General features: G+C 41.5%; 1 protein-coding gene across 1 annotated transcript in view; it reads left to right on the forward strand.

The window, feature by feature from the left end:
* ADGRA1 (adhesion G protein-coupled receptor A1) overlaps window positions 1-23,139 on the forward strand; it is an 816,325-nt gene that overhangs the window by 596,119 nt on the left and 197,067 nt on the right. Inside the window, exons 13-14 of the mRNA XM_030202995.1 lie at window positions 7,623-7,830; window positions 8,734-8,942. Of these exons, the coding sequence (XP_030058855.1) occupies window positions 7,623-7,830; window positions 8,734-8,942 (417 nt within the window). The remainder of the gene's footprint in view (window positions 1-7,622; window positions 7,831-8,733; window positions 8,943-23,139) is intronic.

The following is a 23,139-nucleotide window of genomic DNA, read 5'->3' on the forward strand; positions in this document are numbered from 1 at the left end:
CAAACACAACATAAAGAGAGCTAAAGCAGAATGCTACATCACATATGTGAGCCCAGAACAGATTAATATGAAAAAAATGTATGAACTTATGAATAATGTATTAAACATCCAAGCCCTACTAGCATCAACTGAAACACCACCAACAGCAGATAAGCTTGTACAATATTTTGAGGAAAACAATAATAAAAATAAGATCAAATCTTGCTGAAACACAAACATCCCTCACAGATTTCTTACGCAAATGTAACACCAACAATGATCAGATCAAGGCAGACAGAATATAGTCCTCCTTTAAAATACCTACAACCAGCTCAGTTAAAGCACTATTGACAAAATACGCACATGCAAATTGTCTATTAGATAGCTGCCATAATTATGTGATGAAAACCCCACCAGATTGGTTCACTGAATGCTTTACTAAACACATAAAATACACGTTCTCGAATAGTCATTTTCCTTATGATAAGGGCGACATCATACTTACTCCAGTCCCTAAAAATGCCACTAGTAAAATTAGAGGGCCATAATCGAACGGGGCCGGCCATCTCTAAGGGCGGCCATCTCCGGGGACGGCCCCGTAAAGTGGCGTCTCCGACCGTATTTTCGAAAAAGATGGCCGACCATCTTTCGTTTCAATAATACGGTCGGGGCCGGCCAAATCTCAACATTTGGGCCGGCCTTAGAGATGGCCGCCATTGATTTTCCCCAATAATGGAAACTCATGGCGGCCATCTCAAACCCAGCCACATCCAAGGTACTTGGTCGTGGGAGGAGCCAGCATTTGTTGTGCACTGGTCCTCCTCACATGCCAGGACACCAACCGGGTACCCTAGGGGGCACTGCAGTGGACTTCACAAATTGCTCCCAGGTGCATAGCTCCCTTGCCTTGGGTGCTGAGCCCCCCCATAAAAACCCAAAACCCACTCCCCACAACTGTACACCACTACCATAGCCCTAAGGGATGAAGGGGGGCACCTACATGTGGGTACAATGGGTTTCGGGTGGGTTTTGTACAGCGCTGCGTAACCCTAGTAGCGTTCTAGAAATGTTAAGTAGTAGTAGTAGTAGTTTTGGAGGGCTCCCATTTACCACCACAAGTGTAACAGGTGGGGGGGCCTGGGTCCGCCTGCCTAAAGTGCACTGCAGTACCCACTAAAAACTGCTCCAGGGACCTGCATACTGCTGTCATGGAGCTGGGTATGACATTTGAGGCTGGCATAGAGGCCCCCGTCCCGCCTTCGGTACACTGCCAACACGCCCCCTTGAACTTTCGTCGGTTCCGCGACGGAAAGCAGTTGAAGCCAGCCAAAATTGGCGTTCGATTATACTGATTTGGCCGGGTTTAGGAGATGGCCGGCCATCTCCCGATTTGTGTCGGAAGATGGCCGGCCTTCTCGTTCAAAAATAAGCAGGTTATTGAACTTATAACTTATAGACCAGTGACCTCAATACCATTACTGGCCAAAACGATGGAGGGTTTAGTAGCAGAACAACTAATGGAATATTTGACACATTTCTCAATCCTTTAATAGCTCTCAGTCAGGTATCAGGCCACTCTATAGCACTGAGACTGTTATAACTACTCTGATAACAAAATTTAGATGACTTATATGCCTAGGACAGAAAATCCTACTGCAACAATTTGATATATCAAGCACTTTTGATCTAGTAGACTACACCACAATAATGACCCTACTCAACAACATGGACATAACTGGCGCAGTGGCAACCTGGTTTAATGGTTTTCTAAGAACTAGATCATATATTATAAAGATGACTGATCAGTTTTCAGCCTCTTGGATCTCTGAATGTGGGGTGCCACAAGGTTCCTCAATATCACCTATATTATTCAATATTATGATGGCTCCACTCGGCAAAAAATTGGAAAAAATGGGATTTGATTAATTTATATATGCTGATGATGTCACTTGTACTGTTTAATAACAATATCACAGACATATCGGATAAGGTCAAAAAAGGTATGGACCTTTTGAAAATTTTGTGCCACAACTTTCAAACTCAAACTAAATAGAGATAAAACCAAAGTCCTGGTTCTATCTAGCTACCACAATCCCACTTATCAAAACTTCACAATCGAATAACAAACATACCCAATTGAAACACAACTAAAAATACTAGGAATTTTTTTAGAAAGAGTTTCAAAACATTATAAAAAATGAGAAGGATTAGAGACTATTTTCCTAGAGAATCATTTCGTCTTATAGTATAAACGTTGATATTGTCCCAACTAGACTATTGCAATGCACTGTAAGTAAGGTGCAAAGAAAATATACTAAAATCGCTACAGACCATTCAAAACATGGCAGCAAGATTAATATTCAAAAAATCGAAGTATGAAAGAGTAACCCAATTACTCACAATGTTACACTGGCTAACCGCCTTTACCACATTCTCTGGCAACGAATTCCAGAGTTTAATTACACATTCCGTGAAGAAAAGTTTTCTCCGATTCGTATTAAATTTACTACTTTGTAGCTTCATCGCATGTCCCCTAGTCCTGGTATTTTTTGAAAGAGTAAACAAATTATTCACGTCTACCCGTTCCACTCCTCTCATTATTTTATAGACCTCTATCATATCTCTCCTCGGCCGTCTTTTCTCCAAGCAGAAAAGCCCTAGCCGCTTAAGCCTTTCCTCATAGGGAAGTCTTCCCATTCCCTTTATCATTTTCGTCTCCCTTCTCTGTACCTTTTCTAATTCCACTATATCTTCTTTGAGATGCAGCGACCAGAATTCAACACAATATTCGAGGTGCGGTTGCACCATGGACTGATACAAGGGCATTATAATGTCCTCACTTTTGTTTTCTATTCCTTTCCAAGTAATACCTAACATTCTATTTGCTTTCTTAGCCGCCATGGCACACTGAGCAGAGGGTTTCAACGTATCATTAACAATGACGTCAAGATCCCTTTCTTAGTCGGTGACTCCTAATGTAGAACCTTGCATTACGTGGCTATACCTACATGTACCAAGACAGCCGGCTCCTCCTCAGCACTATTTAAAATCTTATCTAGGTGACATGTGAGATCCGCCACCTTTGGAACAGGCAGGCAAGAACAATAGAGCCCACCCAGAAACTCCTTCATATGGTGTGAACCAGGGCTTTTGGGGGGGATGCTAGGGGAGGTTAGGGGGGCTGGAGACCCACTGGGTCTCTAGCCTTCCTGAACCTGTGTCGGGGGGGGGGTTGGGGGACTGGAGGTCCACCCCCCTAAACTTGTGTCATGGGGTGGTCGAGAGGACTAGAGGTCTGCCGGACCTCCAGCCCCCATGTCATTGGCTGGAGATTGGGGATCCTGAGGGGGGGGGGTTACTGTGGGGGGTTTGTATTGGGGGGAATGGGAGGCCTACTAGCATGCAAATGCATGCTGGATAGAGCTCACCATTCCTCCCCAATGGTCCTCAAACCCTAACGCCAGCTCTGAGCTGGCATAGGTTTCGCCGCAGACAGTGCACCAACGTTTGGTGCACTGCTTGCTGATTTTTGGAGAGGAATATGTTTAGCATCTTGCACTAAGAGCCCTGTTTAGCATGCATTTACATGCTAGTTGCGTTCAGACCCTCTGAGCATGTTTCATGTGCTCAAGGGCTCTGATCATGGGGAGGTAGCAAACGCAAGCGCTAGAATGGTGCTAATAGCCTCTAGCGCCTGCATTTGCTTCTGATAATAAGCCCATAACTGATCATTTTCCGTGCCCCTAACTGGTTAAGTGCTGCTGAAAATTACTGTATAGCTACATACAAGTGAGTGAACTGCGTGGCAGCTGTTCCCGACCAGTTAATTCACTTGGAATATCAGTTGGACTTTGTGTAACTGGTTGACAGATTCCATCTCTTTATGATATGTCCAAGCAAGTCTGAGTAATGGAGTATGGAGGGGCATATCAGGATGCTACATCAGAGCACTCACAGCTGGTGGTCCACCTGAGATCAGCCTGTATGGGAAAAAATCTGAAAGGTTATGACATGGAGTTCCACCCACACATTTGCATCTTACTACTGTTTAGATAAGGACTTCTGATGCAACAGCAGGTCCTGTAAGGTCTCTTTCAGGCATAGAATATATGGATATAGGGGACAACCACCAAGTTGTAGATGATACATTTTTATTGGACTAACAATGTAGCTTTGACAAGCTTTCAAGTTATCCTTTCTTCATCAGGTCAGTGAAGAAATGATATAGTTACATTTGAGTTTAAATTGTACAGATTCCCTTAGAATATTACTCCAACCCCCATAGTGACCATTTTTATAATTTACAAATTCCTTTCATAAAAAAGAAAGGAAATGTTTAAAATGGCTTGCTTCCATCAAAAACATAGCTATTGACTTTTAAATAAAATTACTAAAAACCGACCTGTTCAAAAAGGCATACCGCAATGATCCATCCTAAATACCAGACAACAAAACTCATACCAGAACTGGACAAAACCAAACTCTCTATACTTGACTGCCTAAGTTACTCCGTCATGAATGAACTTTTTAACGCAATACCACTTTATTTCTCATTACGAAAATGAATTCTCTATACTTGATTGCTTAATTTACTCTGTCACTCATGAACTTTAATGCAATACTGCTTTGTATTTCTCATTCCGGAAATGGCGATCGCCATTACGGAACAATGTAAGCCACATTGAGCCTGCAAATAGGTGGGAAAATGTGGGATACAAATGCAACAAATAAATAAATTAATTAAACCATACTGATTCACATATGTGGGGACATGATATCCTGTTTGTCCTTGGAGAAAGCAGAGCTGCTTACCTGTAACCAGTGTTCTCTGAGAACAGCAGTCCTTAAAAAACACTCCCACTTTCCCAAGGAGGCCCCCCCCCCTTTAATAACGATATACAGAACTCAGGTGGCTTCACACAGTGGCTGTCATCACAAGGGACATCCCAGACATTCTCAGTAGAGCACTCTGAAAACATTGAGTAGTTTTCTTCACATGGTTCATACTCAGGTTCTGTTAGATGATGTCCCTCACATGTAAGGGCTGATATCCTTCTGTCCTCAGAGAACACCTATAGGGGTAAATTCTATATACGGCACCAAAATAATTGGTGCTGAAAAATGCTATTCTACAAAACACCCTTAAAGTTAGGCGCAGTTTGTAGAATAGGGCTTACGCCTGGGAATCATGCCTAACATTAGGCATGTCCATTTGCACCAATCAAAACATGGTGCAATTTAGGTTTTGGATGCCCTTATTCTCTAACTACACATAACTACTACTACTACTATTAAACATTTCTATAACGCTACTAGACTTAAGCAGCGCTGCACAAATGAACATGAAAAGACAGTCCCTGCTCAACAGAGCTCACAATCTAAATTGGACAGATGAACAGACAGCTAGGGGTGGGGAAATTGCAGGGGTAGGGGTGATAAGTGAGGGTGTTGAGTTAGAGAGTCATGGTTAGGAGTCGAAAGCAGTAGCAAAGAGGTGGGCTTTAAGCCTAAACTTGAAGACAGCCAGAGACTGAGCCTGATGTAAAGGAATGCCCCCAATCTACCCATGACTCGCCCATGGCCCTCCCATTTCCACACCCCCTTTTTTGACTCACACGTAAAAGTTAGGCGCGGATCCTGCTCCTAAATTTACACATGCAAATGCCAATTAAATCTAATTAATACCAATAATTGCTTGATAAAAAGCCAATTATCAGTGCTAAGTAGCTCATTATTCAATTAAATTTCATGTGCAAATTAGGCACCCGACCAAATTTGTGTGTGCAATATTTAGCAATTTTTATAGAATTAGGAGGATAATGGATAAGCAGTATTGCCTTAAGAACCATCCTCTATTTTGTGACACAGAGTGGTCATTAACCCATTAGTGCCCAATGTTCCCACATGTTCCCATATTTGTTCCCACATATGGGAACATTGGGCACTAATGGGTTAAGGAGGGACTTCTATAACAGAGAGGCCACCATATTATGGTATATGAAGCCTAGTCTATAAAAATACCTATACGTGTAAGTGTCCTTATAGAATACTAGCATAAAGCCACATCAACACTAAAACTCAGATGTGCACATTTATAACATCTCTATGGTTCTCATAAATGTAAAACCTAAATGCAACATTTACGTGAAAACTTACAGTATTCTGTAAATTGGGTGTGTAAATATCAGCCCTGTCTATTTTCCACCCATGTGAATATACCTTTAATAATTATGCAGTATCCCCCCCCCCCCCAATTCTATATATGGTGTTCAAAGATGTGTGCGCAAATCTGTGCGCACATCTTAATTGGTTAACAAGCCAATCAGTGCTGATAATTGACCACTAACAAGCAATTATTGGCACTAATTGGCACTAATTAGGAGTTATGTGCACATTCCTCTATCCGCATTCTTTAAAATGCTGCCCGTAGTTTGAGCTGAACAACTGAAAAGGGGGAGTGATGATGGGGTGTGTCCATTAGTTATGCGTGATTGTTATAGAATCAGGCCTAATACCTTTTTAGTATGTAAATATGGAATAGAGCATAGGCACGCTCCTGTCATCTATACCCATAAGTGTACATTTCTGTCACCTGAATGACAGTATTGTATAAATTTAAGGACACAAAAGGTGCTTAAATTTAGGTGAATCATTATAGAATGAGAGGGTAATAAGATAATTATATGACAGGGCACCTAGGATAAGAGGGTAAGAAGGCACTTTTGTTAAGCTTATTCTAGAAAGAAAGGTAAGAATACTAGCGCTAGTGGCATAAAACCGCTTACACTTAAGGTATGCTTGCTTACATCAGCTTTTTAGCTGCTACAAATAACCACATCTAGATGGTAGGCAGAATGCGGGTAAGTTATAATATTTTATAATTCATGAGCATATTTGCATGCGTCACCCATGCTCTGCCCAAACTCCATACTTGCACAAAACACGCACCTTTCCTCTAGTCCTCATTCTCTAAGAGGTCATTTCTGTTTGCAAATGACTAAAATTCTGACCTTTGCACATGTTAAAACTAGATGGCTTCTTATACAATTACCCCCAAGTGCCTATATCAGCATTTTTGTTTGTCAGAATTGTGCTTGTTTTGGTAGAGTTTCTGTGTCATATTTATTAAAATACACTGTAGAATGAAATATTCCCTTTCAATTCAAGAAAGATGCAGGCTAAAATGCTTAAAACCACTTCCTTTTTGGTTCACATTGTGTTGTAATCGCTCTTTTAGTGTTCTCATTACTCTTCTAAGCTTCCCCCTGGACAAAGGGTAAGTTGCATGTTGATCTGAGTGGAGAAGAAAGCCTGCTAGAGGTTGTCTCTTTAAATCAGATCTGCAGTGTTTATGGACCCTGTAGCAGGCACGGTAGGAACCATTCTCCCCGCTGCAGCAGGGAGTTTGACCATATAGATTCACACAAGCAATCACAATGTTTTCCCTTTTTACATGCCCTGTTCCAACGCCATTCCCATGGTTACAGCTCCTGCTTCTATGGTTGCTTCTAGACTGCCGAAAAAAAGATAGGCAGCCTATATTCCTTGTGCACAAGTTTAAAAACATAATGAAAGCTACCCTGTTGTGACTTGCATCTTAAAATTTTCTTTCTTTTTTTTTTTTTCTTCTCCTGATTGTATAGAACGCTGTAGCAGTAGCTTCAATTCATTTGCCACAGCCTGTCTTCACTCAGTCTTCATCCTTACAATCTGTTGATAACTCCACTTACAAGCTACGGTTTATTGTCTTTCGGAATGGAAAACTCTTTCCTAGTACTGGAAACTCATCAAATCTTGCAGATGATGGGAAACGTAGGACCATTGTCACACCGGCTGTCTTTGCAAAAATAGGTAAGGGGCTGAATGATATTATTATCTTTAATCTAAAAGCCACACTTCATTGTGTAAAATGCACTATGGTGCTCCTGCCTATTTAATGGGAGCAAGTAGATGCATGCATACCAGTGTTTAACTCACTTACACCAACTTGTTTACAAGAAAAGTATAATTACTGTGCTGGTATATGCAGTTTGTAGATTTAGGATGGTTATTTTGATTTAATATGATGGGATGGTACCCAAAATCATGTTTCCATAAATGGGATTTTGTTTCCCTGTCTATAGCTAGTTTAATGGCAATTTTAACTGTCTTAAGCAGATATAAAATACCTACAGGTTTAATAGTCTGTTCCGTAGCTTAATAATCACTCCTCTAAGCTAAGGAAAGTGTATTTAAACCTTTGTCAAAATGGTTTAATGTACAGTTATTCATATTATTTTGATTTCATGTGTATGCATGTCTCATAATGTTTTCGTCCTGCATAGTTTTTTTTTCAATTGCATTGACATTTAATAAAATGCAAAATGGTGACTATGAGTACGTGCACAGATGGTAGATTCTGAAAGCACAAAATTATTACATTTCTGAATCTTTCCCAAGAAATACAGATCTGGGTTTATTTACACCCCTCGAATATTCTAACAGTGCTAATTGATCTTAAACAATCAATGTAGCTTTAACCAGCATCCACAAATCAATCACGCACTTCAACAGGCTGCAACCATTATTCAGATCAATTTAGACTGTGCCAAACTTTTAGGATTTGAATATTCCCTTTGCACCTAATTCAAGCAAGCGAGAAATTGTTTAGTTGTCCACAGTCCAGCACGTTCCAAGTGTGTCTTTATTACCTTCAGCTGCTGTTTGAAGGGTTTTTTCCGCTCCATGTTTCTCATTCAGTCCGTTGCTTTACAGATGGGTACAGTTTGGGGAACCTCACCGAGCCTGTGACCATAGGGCTCAGACACTTTGCGCAAGGTACAGACCCCATTGCAGCCTTTTGGGATTTTGACCTTCTAAATGGACATGGAGGCTGGTGTGGAAAAGGGTGCCACATAATCAGCACTGCAGACAATCTTACCACCATTAAATGCACACACTTCAGTAACTTTGCTGTGCTCATGGTGAGTACTTGATTTGAAAAATATAAATAAAATGAATTCTCTTCTGTTCCTTAAATCTGCCACCCACAGTTCCCAATAACTTTCCAAGCTTTTATTTTGATTTTCTGTTTTATATAACAGCATGCTGAGGAAAAGTAAGGTACCAGTTAATCTCTGTGAATAGATCTGCGGCCAGCTTCAGGTAGCACTGAGAGACAGGCCAAATTATAAATGACATTTTAATGCAATCAGACCGGGAAAGCATTCTGTGTAGGAATGACAAAAATAACAGTGTAAAAACTGTAAAATGTGTACTCGTTTGTAGTTCTGTATACCAGTAAAAGATTGTCTGCTTCTTTCCCTGCCTGGTGCTGTGTTGATCATACTAATTAGTTGCCAGGCATACCGCAATGTTGAATCATTTAATAAATGCTGGGAGAATAGCAGCTCATCATCTGTTTAAAGAAAGTCATTTTTGTCATAGTGGCAGTCTGGGACTTAGGAGCCGATTCACCATAATCAATCTTTTTTTTTTTTTTTACCAAATGTAATGTGAATGGACATTCTCTGTGCAGACTGTTCTTGGTTTTTCATAGTCACGCTTGCTGTAATTCTGCACTCGTCTCAAACAGAAAGTTATTTTGATTATAATGCAAGACAAGGTTAATCTGTGCACAGACCATTTGCCAAATGTGAAAAAAAAGGAAAAAAAGAGATAAAGTAGGTTTGTTAGCTAGCACGTGCCGATTAAAGTGAATACCTGGGTTTCAAAGTGAAATAAAAACGGTTTCTGGTGAGTCCATTGTAAAATGGCTAGCTCATGCCTTTTCTCTGGGTTGTTCAGGGTTGATGCAAACTGTGCTTGCATATTAGGTGTCATTTGTTTGCATTAATAAAAAAACGGTATAGTTGAGTAAATATCACATTCTGTGTATTGCTAAAGGACTGCAAACACAGATGACAGAAGAAGTGAGAGGAATTGTGCAGAGAATAACAATCTGCTGCTGTCAGATGGAGCACAGATGTCATCCAATCATTGCAAGGGGCTGTGACAATGAGTAGTTTGATGTGGATATTATCATCCACTTTATAGAAATTGATTTGCCTCAGAGTTTAGTGAAATTCTTCACCCCATGCAGAACTGCCACACAACAGTGTTTCAGAGTTTCAGAATGGATGATGGTGCCATCATTTTCTATCCAGCTAAGTTTCTGGTTTCGAGCGGGCTATTATTTTTCTAATTTTGCTTGCATGACGAAACTCTTTGGAACATATCATCCCCAGGAAGGGAAGTCATATTTATTTTATTTCAGTGTGTCTCCAAACTGATTAACTTTCTTGGATGCATGCCCCCTTTAAAAAACGCCACTGTTGCAGTGAAACCATTTTTGGGAATTTCTTTCATTAAACACCTGTTAGCTTTGCAGGTGGCACACCCAACATGTCTGCCTGCACAGGGAATTTGTTTTATTACTTGGTAGTCCTTCCTCCTGAAGTTAAATGTTAGCTATTCAGTGAAAACACATTAGCATTGCATATGTTTATTTGAAGGAAACATGCACTTCTTTCCTTACATATGTATTGATTCTTGTAATTAATTCATGGAATCCAGTTTGTTTGAGTCCATTTCTGTTATATACAAGGTGCGGTCAGTTCAACAGAGCGTCCTTGTGTTTACTGCTCTGCTTCCAACCCAACTTACCAGTTCATTTATTTACATGTACTTCATTTCATATCCAATAAATCAATAAATGCAATAGTGTATTCTTTTGTCTATCTTCTGTCACTTTCTTTGACGTATTATAGCAATACCTGTTTTTCATCCTTCATAACAATGAACTAAGGGGTTATTTATTAAGGTTCGGAAAAAGATGGGCTTTCATCAAACCTTATTTTTGCATGGGTGTCACTAACTTGTGATATCACAGGTTAATGACTCCTGCAGTACAAAAATAATACAGCGGATATCAACCTTGCAAGTTGCAGTATTCATACTGTTTGGGATCATCAGGCCACTAAGCAGAGGCTCGATGCTCCAGGGCCACATCTTAAAGGGGCTAGGCAGTCTAAGGATTCAGTCCCCTTCTTGGTGCCTCCCAAAATCACACCTCTCCCAAAAAGCCCCTTTCATCATCACACACCCTGTCCCAATGCTTCCCCCCCTTAATCATTACACAACCTTCTCCCAATGCCCTCCTGTATCATAATAACCCCCCAAGACCTCCTTTTTCAAAATAGACCTACCATGCTCCCATAGATCCCTTAGGCCTTCCTTTAGAGATCCCTGGGATATAGGGGCTCTAAGGGAGGAGTGATCCCCAGTCACTCCTACATCTGCTGGCACTGGGTTCAAAATGATACCAGCAACCCTACTACTACTACTATTTAGCATTTCTATAGCGCTACAAGGCATACGCAGCGCTGCACAAACATAGAAGAAAGACAGTCCCTGCTCAAAGAGCTTACAATCTAATAGACAAAAAATAAATAAAGTAAGCAAATCAAATCAATTAATGTGAACGGGAAGGAAGAGAGGAGGGTAGGTGGAGGCAAGTGGTTACGAGTCAAAAGCAATGTTAAAGAGGTGGGCTTTCAGTCTAGATTTAAAGGTGGCCAAGGATGGGGCAAGACGTAGGGGCTCAGGAAGTTTATTCCAGGCGTAGGGTGCAGCGAGACAGAAGGCGCGAAGTCTGGAGTTGGCACCCTAATGGTGATCTCACAGTACCACTGTTAGGAATCAAGCTGCCACAGCTTGACCCGTACCTATGGTACCAAGTACTGCTAGGGTCACTAGTGACATTTTGAACCTGATGCTGGCAGGGGTAGGAGCACTTGGGGATCACTCCTGCCCCATACTGCCTAGACCCCAGTGATTTCCAAAGACCAGAAACTGGTCTGAGAGACCCTATCAGGCTTATTTTCGAAAGAGAAGGACGCCCATCTTTCGACACATATCAGAAGATGGGCGTCCTTCTCACAGAGTCGCCCAAATCAGCATAATCTAAAGCCGATTTTGGGCGTCCACAACTGCTTTCCATCGCAGGGACAACCAAAGTTCCCGGGGACATGTTGGAGGCGTAGCAAATGCGAGATTTGGGCGTGCCTAAAACATGGGCGTCCTCGACCCATAATGGAAAAAAAAGGCGTCCCTGATGAGAATTTGGACGTATTTACCTGGTCCAGTTTTTCTTACGACCAAGGCACAAAAAGGTGCCCGAACTGACCAGATGACCACGGAGGGAATCGGGGATGACCTCCCCTTACTCCCCCAGTGGTCACTAACCCCCTCCCACCCTCAAAAAAGAACTTTAAAAATATTTTGTGCCAGCCTCTATGCCAGCCTCAAATGTCATACTCAGGTACATTCCAGGAGTATGCAGGTCCCTGGAGCAGTTTTAGTGGGTGCAGTGCACTTCAGGCAGGCGGACCCAGGCCCATCCCCCCCTACCTGTTACACTTGTGGTGGTAAATGTGAGCCCTCCAAAACCCACCAGAAACCCACTGTACCCACATCTAGGTGCCCCCCTTCACCCGTAAGGGCTATGGTAGTGGTGTACAGTTGTGGGTAGTGTGTTTTGGGGGGCTCAGCACACAAGGTAAGGGAGCTATATACCTGGGAGTTTTTTCTGAAGTCCACTGCAGTGCCCCCTAGGGTGCCCGGTTGGTGTCCTGGCATATCAGGGGGACCAGTGCACTACGAATGCTGGCTCCTCCCATGACCAAAGGACTTGCATTTGGTCGTTTCTGAGATGGGCGTCCTTAGTTTCCATTATCGCCGAAAATCAGAAACGACCAAGTCTAAGGACGACCATCTCTAGGGATGACCTAAATGTCAAGATTTGGGTGTCCCCAACTGTATTATCGAAACGAGAGATGGACGCCCATCTTGTTTCGATAATACAAGTTTCTCCGCCCCTTCGCCAGGATATCCTATGAGGACGTCCTCAGGAAAACTTGCGCCCCTTTCGATTGTGCCCCTCCACGTGAAGTTGAGGAGGGGTGTTTTTGAAAAGGGGAAGCTCTTGTAGGGGGTGATAATATGGGGGGAGCATTGAGAGGGCATTATTTTTCCAGGAATAGCATAGCTTGTTGTATTGACCACAATTTACATAGTAATAAGGAGTTTTGCATGCATTTACATGCTTTGCATCTCATTAGTATGAATTCCGCAATATAGAACACGCTTTATTGTTCTTTCGTGCATGTTAAGGGACCAATTACTTGCATTATGGCCTATTACACATTAATAACTACCTCCTTAAGGGTCCCCTTTACTAAGCGGCGGTGAGCACTAATGCATGCTTACTGCACACTAAAAGGAACTACCGCAGGACATGCTCAGTCATCCCGTGGTAGTTCTGGGATCCAATTCCAAGCTAAAAAATATAAAATATTTTTAGTGCAGGGATATGTTTCAGGGTGGAGAGTAGGCCTGCCCTGTGCTAATCGGCAAATTGCTGCGTGCAGCCAATTAGCACAGGTTTAGTGTGGGAGCCCTTACCACCTAGTAAGCAGATGGTGGTAAGGGCTCACATGCTAATGGCCATGTGGTAATTGGGAAATTAGCGCATAGCCGTTAATGGAAAAAAATGAAGTTGTGGCTATTTTAGAGTTATGCTAAAAGTGGCCTCAGAACATGGGAAACTCCCTTTTAGTGTGGCTTAGTAAAAGGGCTCCCAAATGAACTGTAATATTTTTAGAAACAACCTATATGGGCGCTAGTAAACACTGTTTATCTTCTTGAATAACTTGATAATGTTAACTTAAATGTCTTATTCTTAACAGCAAACACAAAAGAAACCCATGGTGACAGTGTTCAAAAATACAAAAATCATATATTAAAAAAAATCCATAACACAAATCTTATATAAAGTTTTATGTTGAGACATCAACATTTACTGAACCCATCATAGTAAATGCTTCGGCTCTTGCATTCGTTTTGGTTTGTGTGCTGAATATCATCATCTGACTCTGTTTTTAATTAGCAAAAGTTGTGGATGCTCTCCTCAAATAAGAACAAAGGCTCTAATATTCAAAGGATTTTTGCTGTTCCTTGTACTAAGCTGTATTAGCAGTTAGCGTGGGTTTTACCATGCAGTAGGCATTAGCACTAATGCCTACTGCACATTAAAAAAGCTAGCGTGGTCAAAGTCCCTTGCTAGCTGCTCATCACCAGCAGAGACGGAGAGTAGGCATAACAGGGTGGAGCAGAGGACTGGCCATCAGTGACAGCACACAAGCCAGTACTGCACTTTAGCTGTCACGACTGATCGCCCCCAATTAGTTCTCCAACTGTCCTGCACCCCCCACCCCACGCACACAAAACCAATTGGCTACAATATGGATGGATGATCCCAACATTATTCCATAGAGGAAGGTCCATATTATCGGCCCAAGCACGTAACACAGTAGCTATGTTTTAAATGCATACCCTGTGCATTAAATGCAGGGCAGATTCAGGAATGCTCCCTACATTTACCGCAAGGGTTTTGCTCTTACCAGATGTTAATGTTTGCCTTTAAAGTGTAGTAACTACAAAATCATACCACAGTTTAATAAAAAGTCCATCCTATTCAAACAGGTCTAGTCTCCAGATGCAACATAATCAGATCAATTTCTTTGGTTTCAAATAATCCAGAAACACTTAAATCTATTTTCTTTACTACTCTGCTGTTTAATATAATGCCAAGCTTTAATTTACTGTTTGTATTGTTTTAATGTACTATTGTACTGTAGTCCTGATATTGCTTTGTAAGCCACATTGAGCCTACAACCAGTGGGAAAATGTGGGATATAAATGCTTTAATTAATTAAATAAATAAATAAAATAGACCCCCCCCCCCCCCTTAATTTTGAGAGTTATGCTCCTAAATTGGATTCTTTGAAAATTTATGAGGCTTATAAGGGGCTCATTTTCATAGCACTTAGACTTACAAAGTTCCATAGGTTACTATCCAGCTTATTTTCGAAAGAGAAAAACGCCTATAGTGCGACCTAAATCGGGAGATAAACGTTTGTCTCGCAAAGGCGCTCAAATCAGTATAATCAAAAGCCGATTTTGGGCGTTTCCAACTGCACTCCGTCGTGGAAACCAATAAAGTTGACGGGGCATGTCGGAGGCGTGGTGGAGGCGGAACTGGGGCATGGTTATCAGCCGAGGAGAGATGGGCATCTTTAGCTGATAATCGAAAAAAAAGGCGTTTTTACCGCGATTTTGGGTCACTTTTTTTGGACCCTTTTTTTTCATGAACAAGTCCCAAAAAAACTGCTCCAACTGCCCAGATGACCACTGGAGGGAATCGGGGATGACATCCCCGGACTCCCCCAGTGGTCACTAACCCCCTCCCACCCAAAAAAACCCACTTTAAAAACTTTTTTTCCAGCCTGTGTGCCAGCCTCAAATGCCGTACCCACCTCCATGACAGCAGAATGTGTTCGATCCTCTCACAGCCTTTCCCTGGGTCAGATGTGGCTCTCGGGTGCAGTACAGGATCACATCAGCATTGCATTGTGGTGGGTGTAGGGTATTGGGCTCCGTGATTTCATTAGCTTGTGTTACAGTCTCACGATGCTGGTAGTTGGTAGGCTCTTCTCCCATGGTGCTTTTCCCCCTGCCTACTGGGTCAGAGTGTGCCTTGTTGTGTTTCCTGTTGTAGTCCATGCGGTATTGTGGCCATTTTTGTAAGCCAGTTTTAGTTCCCTTTCCTGTGTTAGCCACGTTAGAAAACTTAGTTCTTACCTTGAATGTGGCTGAAAGAGGGCATTGTACAGCATTCTGCCAGCTCTGACCTACTGCTCATCTCAGTACCAATGGGGCACAACCTCTGATCTGCAGTTAACTGTGAGGAAAGGCGGTTATTCCAATAAAGGATGTTTTCGGAGAGATTAGTCTTCAGGTGTCAACTGGTGTGCCAATGTTATATAGCAGCAACCAGTCCTAGAGGCCTGCGTGTATGCAGGTCCCTGGAGCACTTTTAGTGGGTACCGCAGTGCACTTCAGCCAGGTGGACCCAGCCCCCCCCCCCACCTGTAACACTTGTGCTGGTAAATGGGAGGCCTCCAAAACCCACTGTACCCACATGTAGGTGCCCCCTTCACCCCTAAGAGCTATGGTAGTGTTGTACATTTGTGGGTAGTGGGTTTTGGGGGAGGAGGGTTGGGAGCTCAGCAACCGTGGTAAGGGAGCTATGCATGTGGGAGCTTTTTCTGAAGCCCACCGCACTGACCTAGGGTGCCCAGTTGGTGTCCTGGAATATCAGGGGTGCCAGTGTACTACCAATCCTGGCCCCTCCCACAACCAAATAGCTCGGATTAGGACGTTTTTGAGCTGGGTGTTTTTAGTTTCCATTATCGCTAAAAAAAACAAACGCCCAGCTCAAAAACGTAAATTGTTTTGAAAATACAGTTCAGCCCGCCCCTTCACGGACCCGTTCTCGGAGATAAACGCCCATGGAGATAGGCGTTTCCGTTTGATTATGCCCCTCCACGCAACTTTGTAAGTCTCAGTTCTTTGAAAATATACCTTTTTTGTGGCTGTCACAATTCTGTGTAAGATATATGTTCTAATTTTTTGTAATATAATTTTTGCTTCTTAATAGACCATATTTGTGAACAAACAGATATAGGGCTGGATTCTATATATCACACCAAAAAATCAGTGCCAAACAAAAATACATCTAGGCATATTGTATAAAGTACACCAAAATGTAGGTGTACTTTATAGAATACACCTACATTTCTAAGTGGTTTATATAGCATATGCCAAGTGCCCATCTACGTGACTAAATTTAGTCGCGGGCAATTATGCCAAGTAAAACTTGGTGTAAATGCTGATGCCTAAATTAGGTGCGGACTAGCAACACGCATAAATGTTAGAAATGCCCATGATCTGCACATTCCTCACCCATGGCCATGTCCCCTTTTCAACTATGCGACTTAGAATTTACGTGCATCACATTACAGAATAAGCTTAGATGTGAGTGTAAATTCTAATTAATGCCAATTAGTGTCAATAGTTGCTTGTTAATTTGAAAATATCGGCACTGATTGGCTTGTTAACTAAGTTGAATGTGTAAATCCAGAGTATGCCAGGATTTGTGTGTGTAACTTAAGTGGGCGCTATATAGAATCTGGGTGATATTGTGGCTTGCAGACTTTTGACTCTGGATTCCATATTACTATGGCAGCGGGATTTTTATTATTAAAAGAATTACATATGTATTTGCATGTCAAGTGGTGCTTAGATGGCAACTCAGGCTGCATCAACGAAGGCCGGTGCTGGGCTGGCTTGAGTCCCACATATGGCAATCCAGTTTAGGGTGTGCTGGAGAGAGCTTCAATAGAAATTCCAGTGGTTTGGAATATGAGGACAGTGCCGGGCAGACTTTTACGGTCTTTATCCCGCAAATAACAATATGGATTTGGATAGGCTGGAGAGGGCTTTGATGGTAACTCCAGTAGCTGTAACATAAGAACAGAGCCGATCGGACTTCTATGGTCTATATCCCAGAAACACCAAGGAAAGACCATGATCAAATATGCAATATCACGTTCATTGTTGATTTAGTCTTGAATTGATAATGAATGTGACTGTTGGGCAGACAGGATGGCCCATTCAGGTCTTTATCTGACATCACTTACTAAATTACTATGTTACTATAAGGCTCATTTTCAAAAGAGATAGCCGTCCAAAAAGTGACATAAGTCAGCATTTGGACGTTTATCTCACAGAAACGTCCAAATCAGTATTATTGAAACCTCTTTTTGGACGTCTTTCTCTGAAGTCCATCAGAAGGATGTCCAAATCACAAGGAGGCGTGTTCAAGGCGGGACTTGGGCATTCCTAAGACATGGACATCTTTCAGCAATAATGGAACAAAACAAAGACGTCCAAGACTAAAACTTAGATGTTTTGAGCTAGACCTGTTTTTATACCAAATAGCTGCATTGGAAGTTGAACCCATTTCCCCAGGATCAAAGTCTGCTGCACTAACTACTAAGCTACTGCTCTACTCCACACAAGAGGTGCCCCAAATGACCAGATGACCACTGGAGGGACTCGGGGATCACCTCCCCTTACTTTCCCAGTGGTCATTATTCCCTTCCCACCCCCCAAAAATGTGATTAAAAATATTAATTGCTAGCCTCTATGCCAGCCTCAGATGTTATACTCAGGTCAATTAGAATAGCATGCAGGTCCCTGGAGTAGTCTAGTAGTGGTGCAGTGCACTGCAGACAGGTGGACCCAGGCTTCTACCTCCTCCTACTTGTTACACTTGTGGAGGAAACTGTGAGCCCTCCAAAACCCACCAGAAATCCACTGTACCCACATACTGGTGCTCCCTTCACCTGTAAGGGCTGTGGTAGTGGTGTACAGTTGGGGGTTGGGGGTTTTGGGGGGCTCAGCAGACAAGGTAAGGGAGCAATGGTGAGATATATACCTGGGAGCATTTTATAAAGTCCACTTCAGTGCCCCCCAAGGAGGCCCTATTGCTTTCCTGGCATGCCACTTTTCCACTATTCTACCTGATGCCAACCTTTCTAATTTTTTAATAACATCTGAGCCTTGTGTCTATTGTTTATCATTAGATTTGGGCTTTGAATTCAGATCTATAGATGAAAAGGAGGTCTCATTACATATATCTAAATACCAGAGTGCTATTATTCCATACTTCATAGGAAGAGTGCACATTCCATAATTACCAGTCCCAATGCAACTGAAACGTTTACCTCCTCAGTGCATGTAAATGGTTTCATCCCTTTGTGGATTTTCTGATGCCATTTGAGGCTTTCTTTCCAACCAAAGCTTTTACCACACTCAGGACATGTAAATGGTTTCACTCCTGTGTTTATTCTCTGGTGCATTATGAGGTTTACCTTCTGACCAAAGCTTTTACCAGAATCTATACATGCAAATGGTTCCTCTCCCGTGTGGACTTTCTGATGCACTTTGAGATTTACATTACAACCAAAGCTTTTACCACACTTAGAACATGTGAGTGGTTTCACTTTATTGTGGATTTTCTTGTGGATTTTGTATGTTTTGTATTTTGATGTATTTGTTTGAGAATGGACCAAAAAATAAAACATCCAAATCACAAAATATTTTTCCAAACAGCATTTTCAAAAGGAAAAGATAGACTTTTTTGTAGAAAATGACCTTTCCTGTTCTGATTTTGGACGTAAACGTCCATGTTCAGACTTAAATGTCAAATCCAAAAATGCCCTTGTGCATTTGACTTGCCGAAAGTCAGAAGGAGCAGCAGTGGGAATTGAACCCATGTTGCAGTATCAAAGCCTGCTACACTAACTATTAAGCCACTACTCCTCTGTTTTGGACATCTTGCATTTGGACATCGTTTGTTCGAAAATGGACCAAAAAAAAAAAGGATGTCCAAATCACAGGATGTCCAAAGTATTTTTGAGCACAAAAGATAGATGTCCATCTTTTTCGAAAATGACCTTCTTTCTTTTTGGAATTTGGACTTCTTTGTAAAACGTCCAAATTCTGATTTAGACGTTTCTTTCAAAAATGCCCCTCCAAGTAGTGTTATTTTATTCATCATACTTCCAGTCAAATTTGTTCTTTATACTGATATAGACAAAAAAGGAAAATCTGTCCATTTCAGTGATAACAGGTATGCCCTAGCAAATTTAAGAAACTGTGAATATAGCAAGTAGATTTATTGATCAATAGAATAGGATGCAGCTCATTGGCATTGACTATCTTTTCAAACATATCGTGCAATCCTAAATTATCCAAAATAATAAAACACTGAAAACTCTCTTCCACCCAATGTAAAAATTATGTTTATTGGTCTAATCTAATAAGCACTATAATCTTTTTGTTAGTGGCTCTTGAGAGGCTGAGTGCTGCTGTGTCTCCCCAGCTGCTAGAAGGAGGATCTAGTACAGATGTCAGGAGGAAAACGACCTGGGAGCCGCTGTTAATAAGCAGCAGCAACAGGAAAGGGATAAGTCCAGATGTGGATAGGAGAAGTACATGTTGGGGCAGTGTCAAGCTGCTGTCAGAAGGAATAGGGCGGCTGATGGGAAGTAAGATACCGCTGGACTGTGGGTCTGTAGAAAGGAGGAGCTGTACTCATAAGTAGGGTGAGAGAAAGGAGGAGCAGCAGATATACAGATGTCCCCATCTATATATATCTGCATTTGGCCCCTCAGCTATATGGTAAGCTGTATTGTAGAAAAGCATTAGTATCATAGCAATGTTATTTGAATGTTCTAATTGTGTGATTATTAGATATTCCATCACTATTATGCTTACATCATATTATATCTCTGTTATTTAGATTTCAGTGCTGCTAAATGTGTATATTTGGATCCTGTTTCATGGAAGTATTATTAGGTTTCAATTTGCTGTTTTCAAGTTTCCTCGTTCATTGTATTTTTGTTTATACTTGTACATTTTACTATTGTTATGCTGTTAACAGAATTGTAAATTTGATGTTAAACCGTACCTACTGTACACCGCCTTGGGTGAATCTCTTCATAAAGGTGATTAATAAATCCCATTCAATCAATAAATAAATAATAAAGCAGGAGATGGGTAGTTATGCTAGTTCATGGGAGGGAGGTGATACAGGACTTCTTAAGCATGGGCTAATGATCCAAAATTTGTAGAAGAGGAGGAACCTAGAACAGTTCACACACTGCTGTTTAGACAGTGGTCCATGCTGGCAGCACAGCAGAAGCAATGGTGGTGCTATGGGAAACTGGGCAGGGATCATAAGGAGTCCTGAAAGGAATTTCCCACCACTTATTTTTCTTTCCTTTCTACTTTTATTCCTCATATTTTTCTAACCTGGTAGACTCCGCTGGGTGGTGTGGGGGCTCTGGCCAAGGGAATGAAGTGTTATAAAATGTATTTGTTAATTTGAAGTATTCAAAAATGCATACCAATAAATGATAATAAGCTTAAAATATCACTAAACAGAGATTTATTTTTTAAAAAATCTCTAGTTATAAGAATGAAGACTAAGGGCCCTGTTTACTAAGGTGTGTTAGTGTTTTAGCGCGCTCTAACCATGTAGACACCTATAGGGATATTGTTGGCACGTACATGGTTTACGCTTGTTAAAAACATTAACGCGCCTATAACGCTGCTTAGTAAATAGGGCCCTAAATCAACAAAGTTACTGAGCTATACTTTTTGCTGGAATTCAGTTTGCCTTTTCAAACAAAATGAGATACATGCCTCTGAAAATGGCTGAATGCCTCTGCAGTCAAGCAAGTATAGATGCCAATTGACTCTTTTTTGCAAAATCATTGACTTTATTTCATATGTTTGATATGCAAGTCCCCTCAGACTGTTCTGTTTACTGTTTTATGCTACTTTACTAGATAATTGTCGAGTACGGTTCAGTGTTACCTGTATTTCTGTTTTATAAAACTTAATAATAAAGAAATTGAACTAAATGAATAAACATTAAAAATTACATTTGAAGTCCTACTCGTGGATGTATGAGTTAATAAATCTTTTAAAAAATCATTTATGAGCCTTTCTAGAATAAGAAGACAACATCTTTATCATAGTAGTACAAATCATATACCATTTACACCAAATTAGGGCATTTCCATTGTAACTATACAGCATAGTTAAACTGCTCAATCTGTATACCCCACCCAACTTGCCATACATCAATGCAGACAAGTTGCCACTTCTGCTGACTGCATGCCTACTTTATCTGCTGCATCTCCACTGCAACTGCGCCTCTGAGGCTCCCTGTTCTCCACCTTGCTCACTAGCTTATCCTTTGAGTAAATCAGTATGTTGCACTACAGATTGATAGTCTCTCTGTCTCTGGGGCCCTTCTACAAAGCTGCGTAGGAGCCAACGCATGCCCAATGCGTGCCAAATTGAAGTTACCACCTGGTTACCACTTGGTCCTTGCGGTAATTTCACTACCTGCATCTGAAAAATATCTTTTATTTTCTGATGCGCGACAGCTACATGCGTCAAGTGGAATTTGACACGCATAGACCATTACCGCCCGATTACCGCAAGAGACCTTACCACTAGGTCAATGTCTTGCGGTAAGGTCTCAGACCCAAAATGGACGTGCGGCAATTTTCATTTTGCCGCATGTCCATTTTCGGCAAAAACAAAAGGCATTTTTTGTAGGTGTGGTAAAAAATAATTCTGCACGCGCCCAAAACACGCATCTACACTACTGCAGGCCATTTTAAGCACTCCTTAGTAAAAGGACCCATCTGTTTGTTAGTCCATTGGCTTTGTTAATCCAGACATTTAGAATCGGCGCTTACTCTTATGCGGATGATTTCCTTTAAGTTCACTACACTGATCCAACCGCTATAAACTTTCAACTGCTTCAAGACTGTCGGTGAGATGTTGCGAAATAGCTTAAGGAACATTATTTTATCTTCAACTCAGAAAAGACAGTGGTTAGTTGGATTACAAGATCATTGCCCTGTCCACTGACAAAACATTCTGTTTGACAGTCAAATTGACAATGTTTTCTCCTTTCTCCTTTAAATATCTCAGCATTATTATTGACTCGGCCCTCTCCCGTACCCCCCCCCCCCCCCCAGGTTTCTTCTGTCTTCATTGATTACAGTCAGTCCACAACATTGTTATATTAAATCTCGCTATGACTATTGCAATATTGCCTATGCAGATATCAACAAAGCCAACCTTAAATGTCTTCAGACCCTACAAAACACCATTGTCCCTATTATTTGCCATGCAACCCACTACGACCATGTTATTCTTCTCGTTATGCATCTCCATTGGATTCCTGTCGAGTACAGGATCAAATTCAAAGTGCTCACATTGACACATAAGATCCTTACCACTGCTATCCCTTCTTATCTTTCTTCTCTTGTCACTCTTACACCTACTCGGACTCTCAGGTCACTAAGTAACTAATAACCGCCTAGTCCTCCCCCATCCATCTAAGGTGAGGTGGGAATCAACTTGATCCTCAGCATTTTTCTTCTTCTCACCTGCCTTATAGAATTCCCTTCCACAGAATCTTCGGCTTGAGAAATCCTACTCCCTCTTATGCGCTTCTTTAAAAATATATCTTTTACAACTGTCTGTTGAGGACTAGTGTATAGCATGAGCCCTGTATCAGGTGAGACCATCTGAGCTATGAACACTGCTGTTTGTGTGAATGGTTGAGAATCAATTGATGGACAAATGTCAAGCACTATACTGTTTGGAGTATGGTTATTTTAG

This window comes from Microcaecilia unicolor, chromosome 5, assembly GCF_901765095.1.
Source record: "Microcaecilia unicolor chromosome 5, aMicUni1.1, whole genome shotgun sequence".
In the NCBI taxonomy this organism is placed as follows: domain Eukaryota; kingdom Metazoa; phylum Chordata; class Amphibia; order Gymnophiona; family Siphonopidae; genus Microcaecilia; species Microcaecilia unicolor.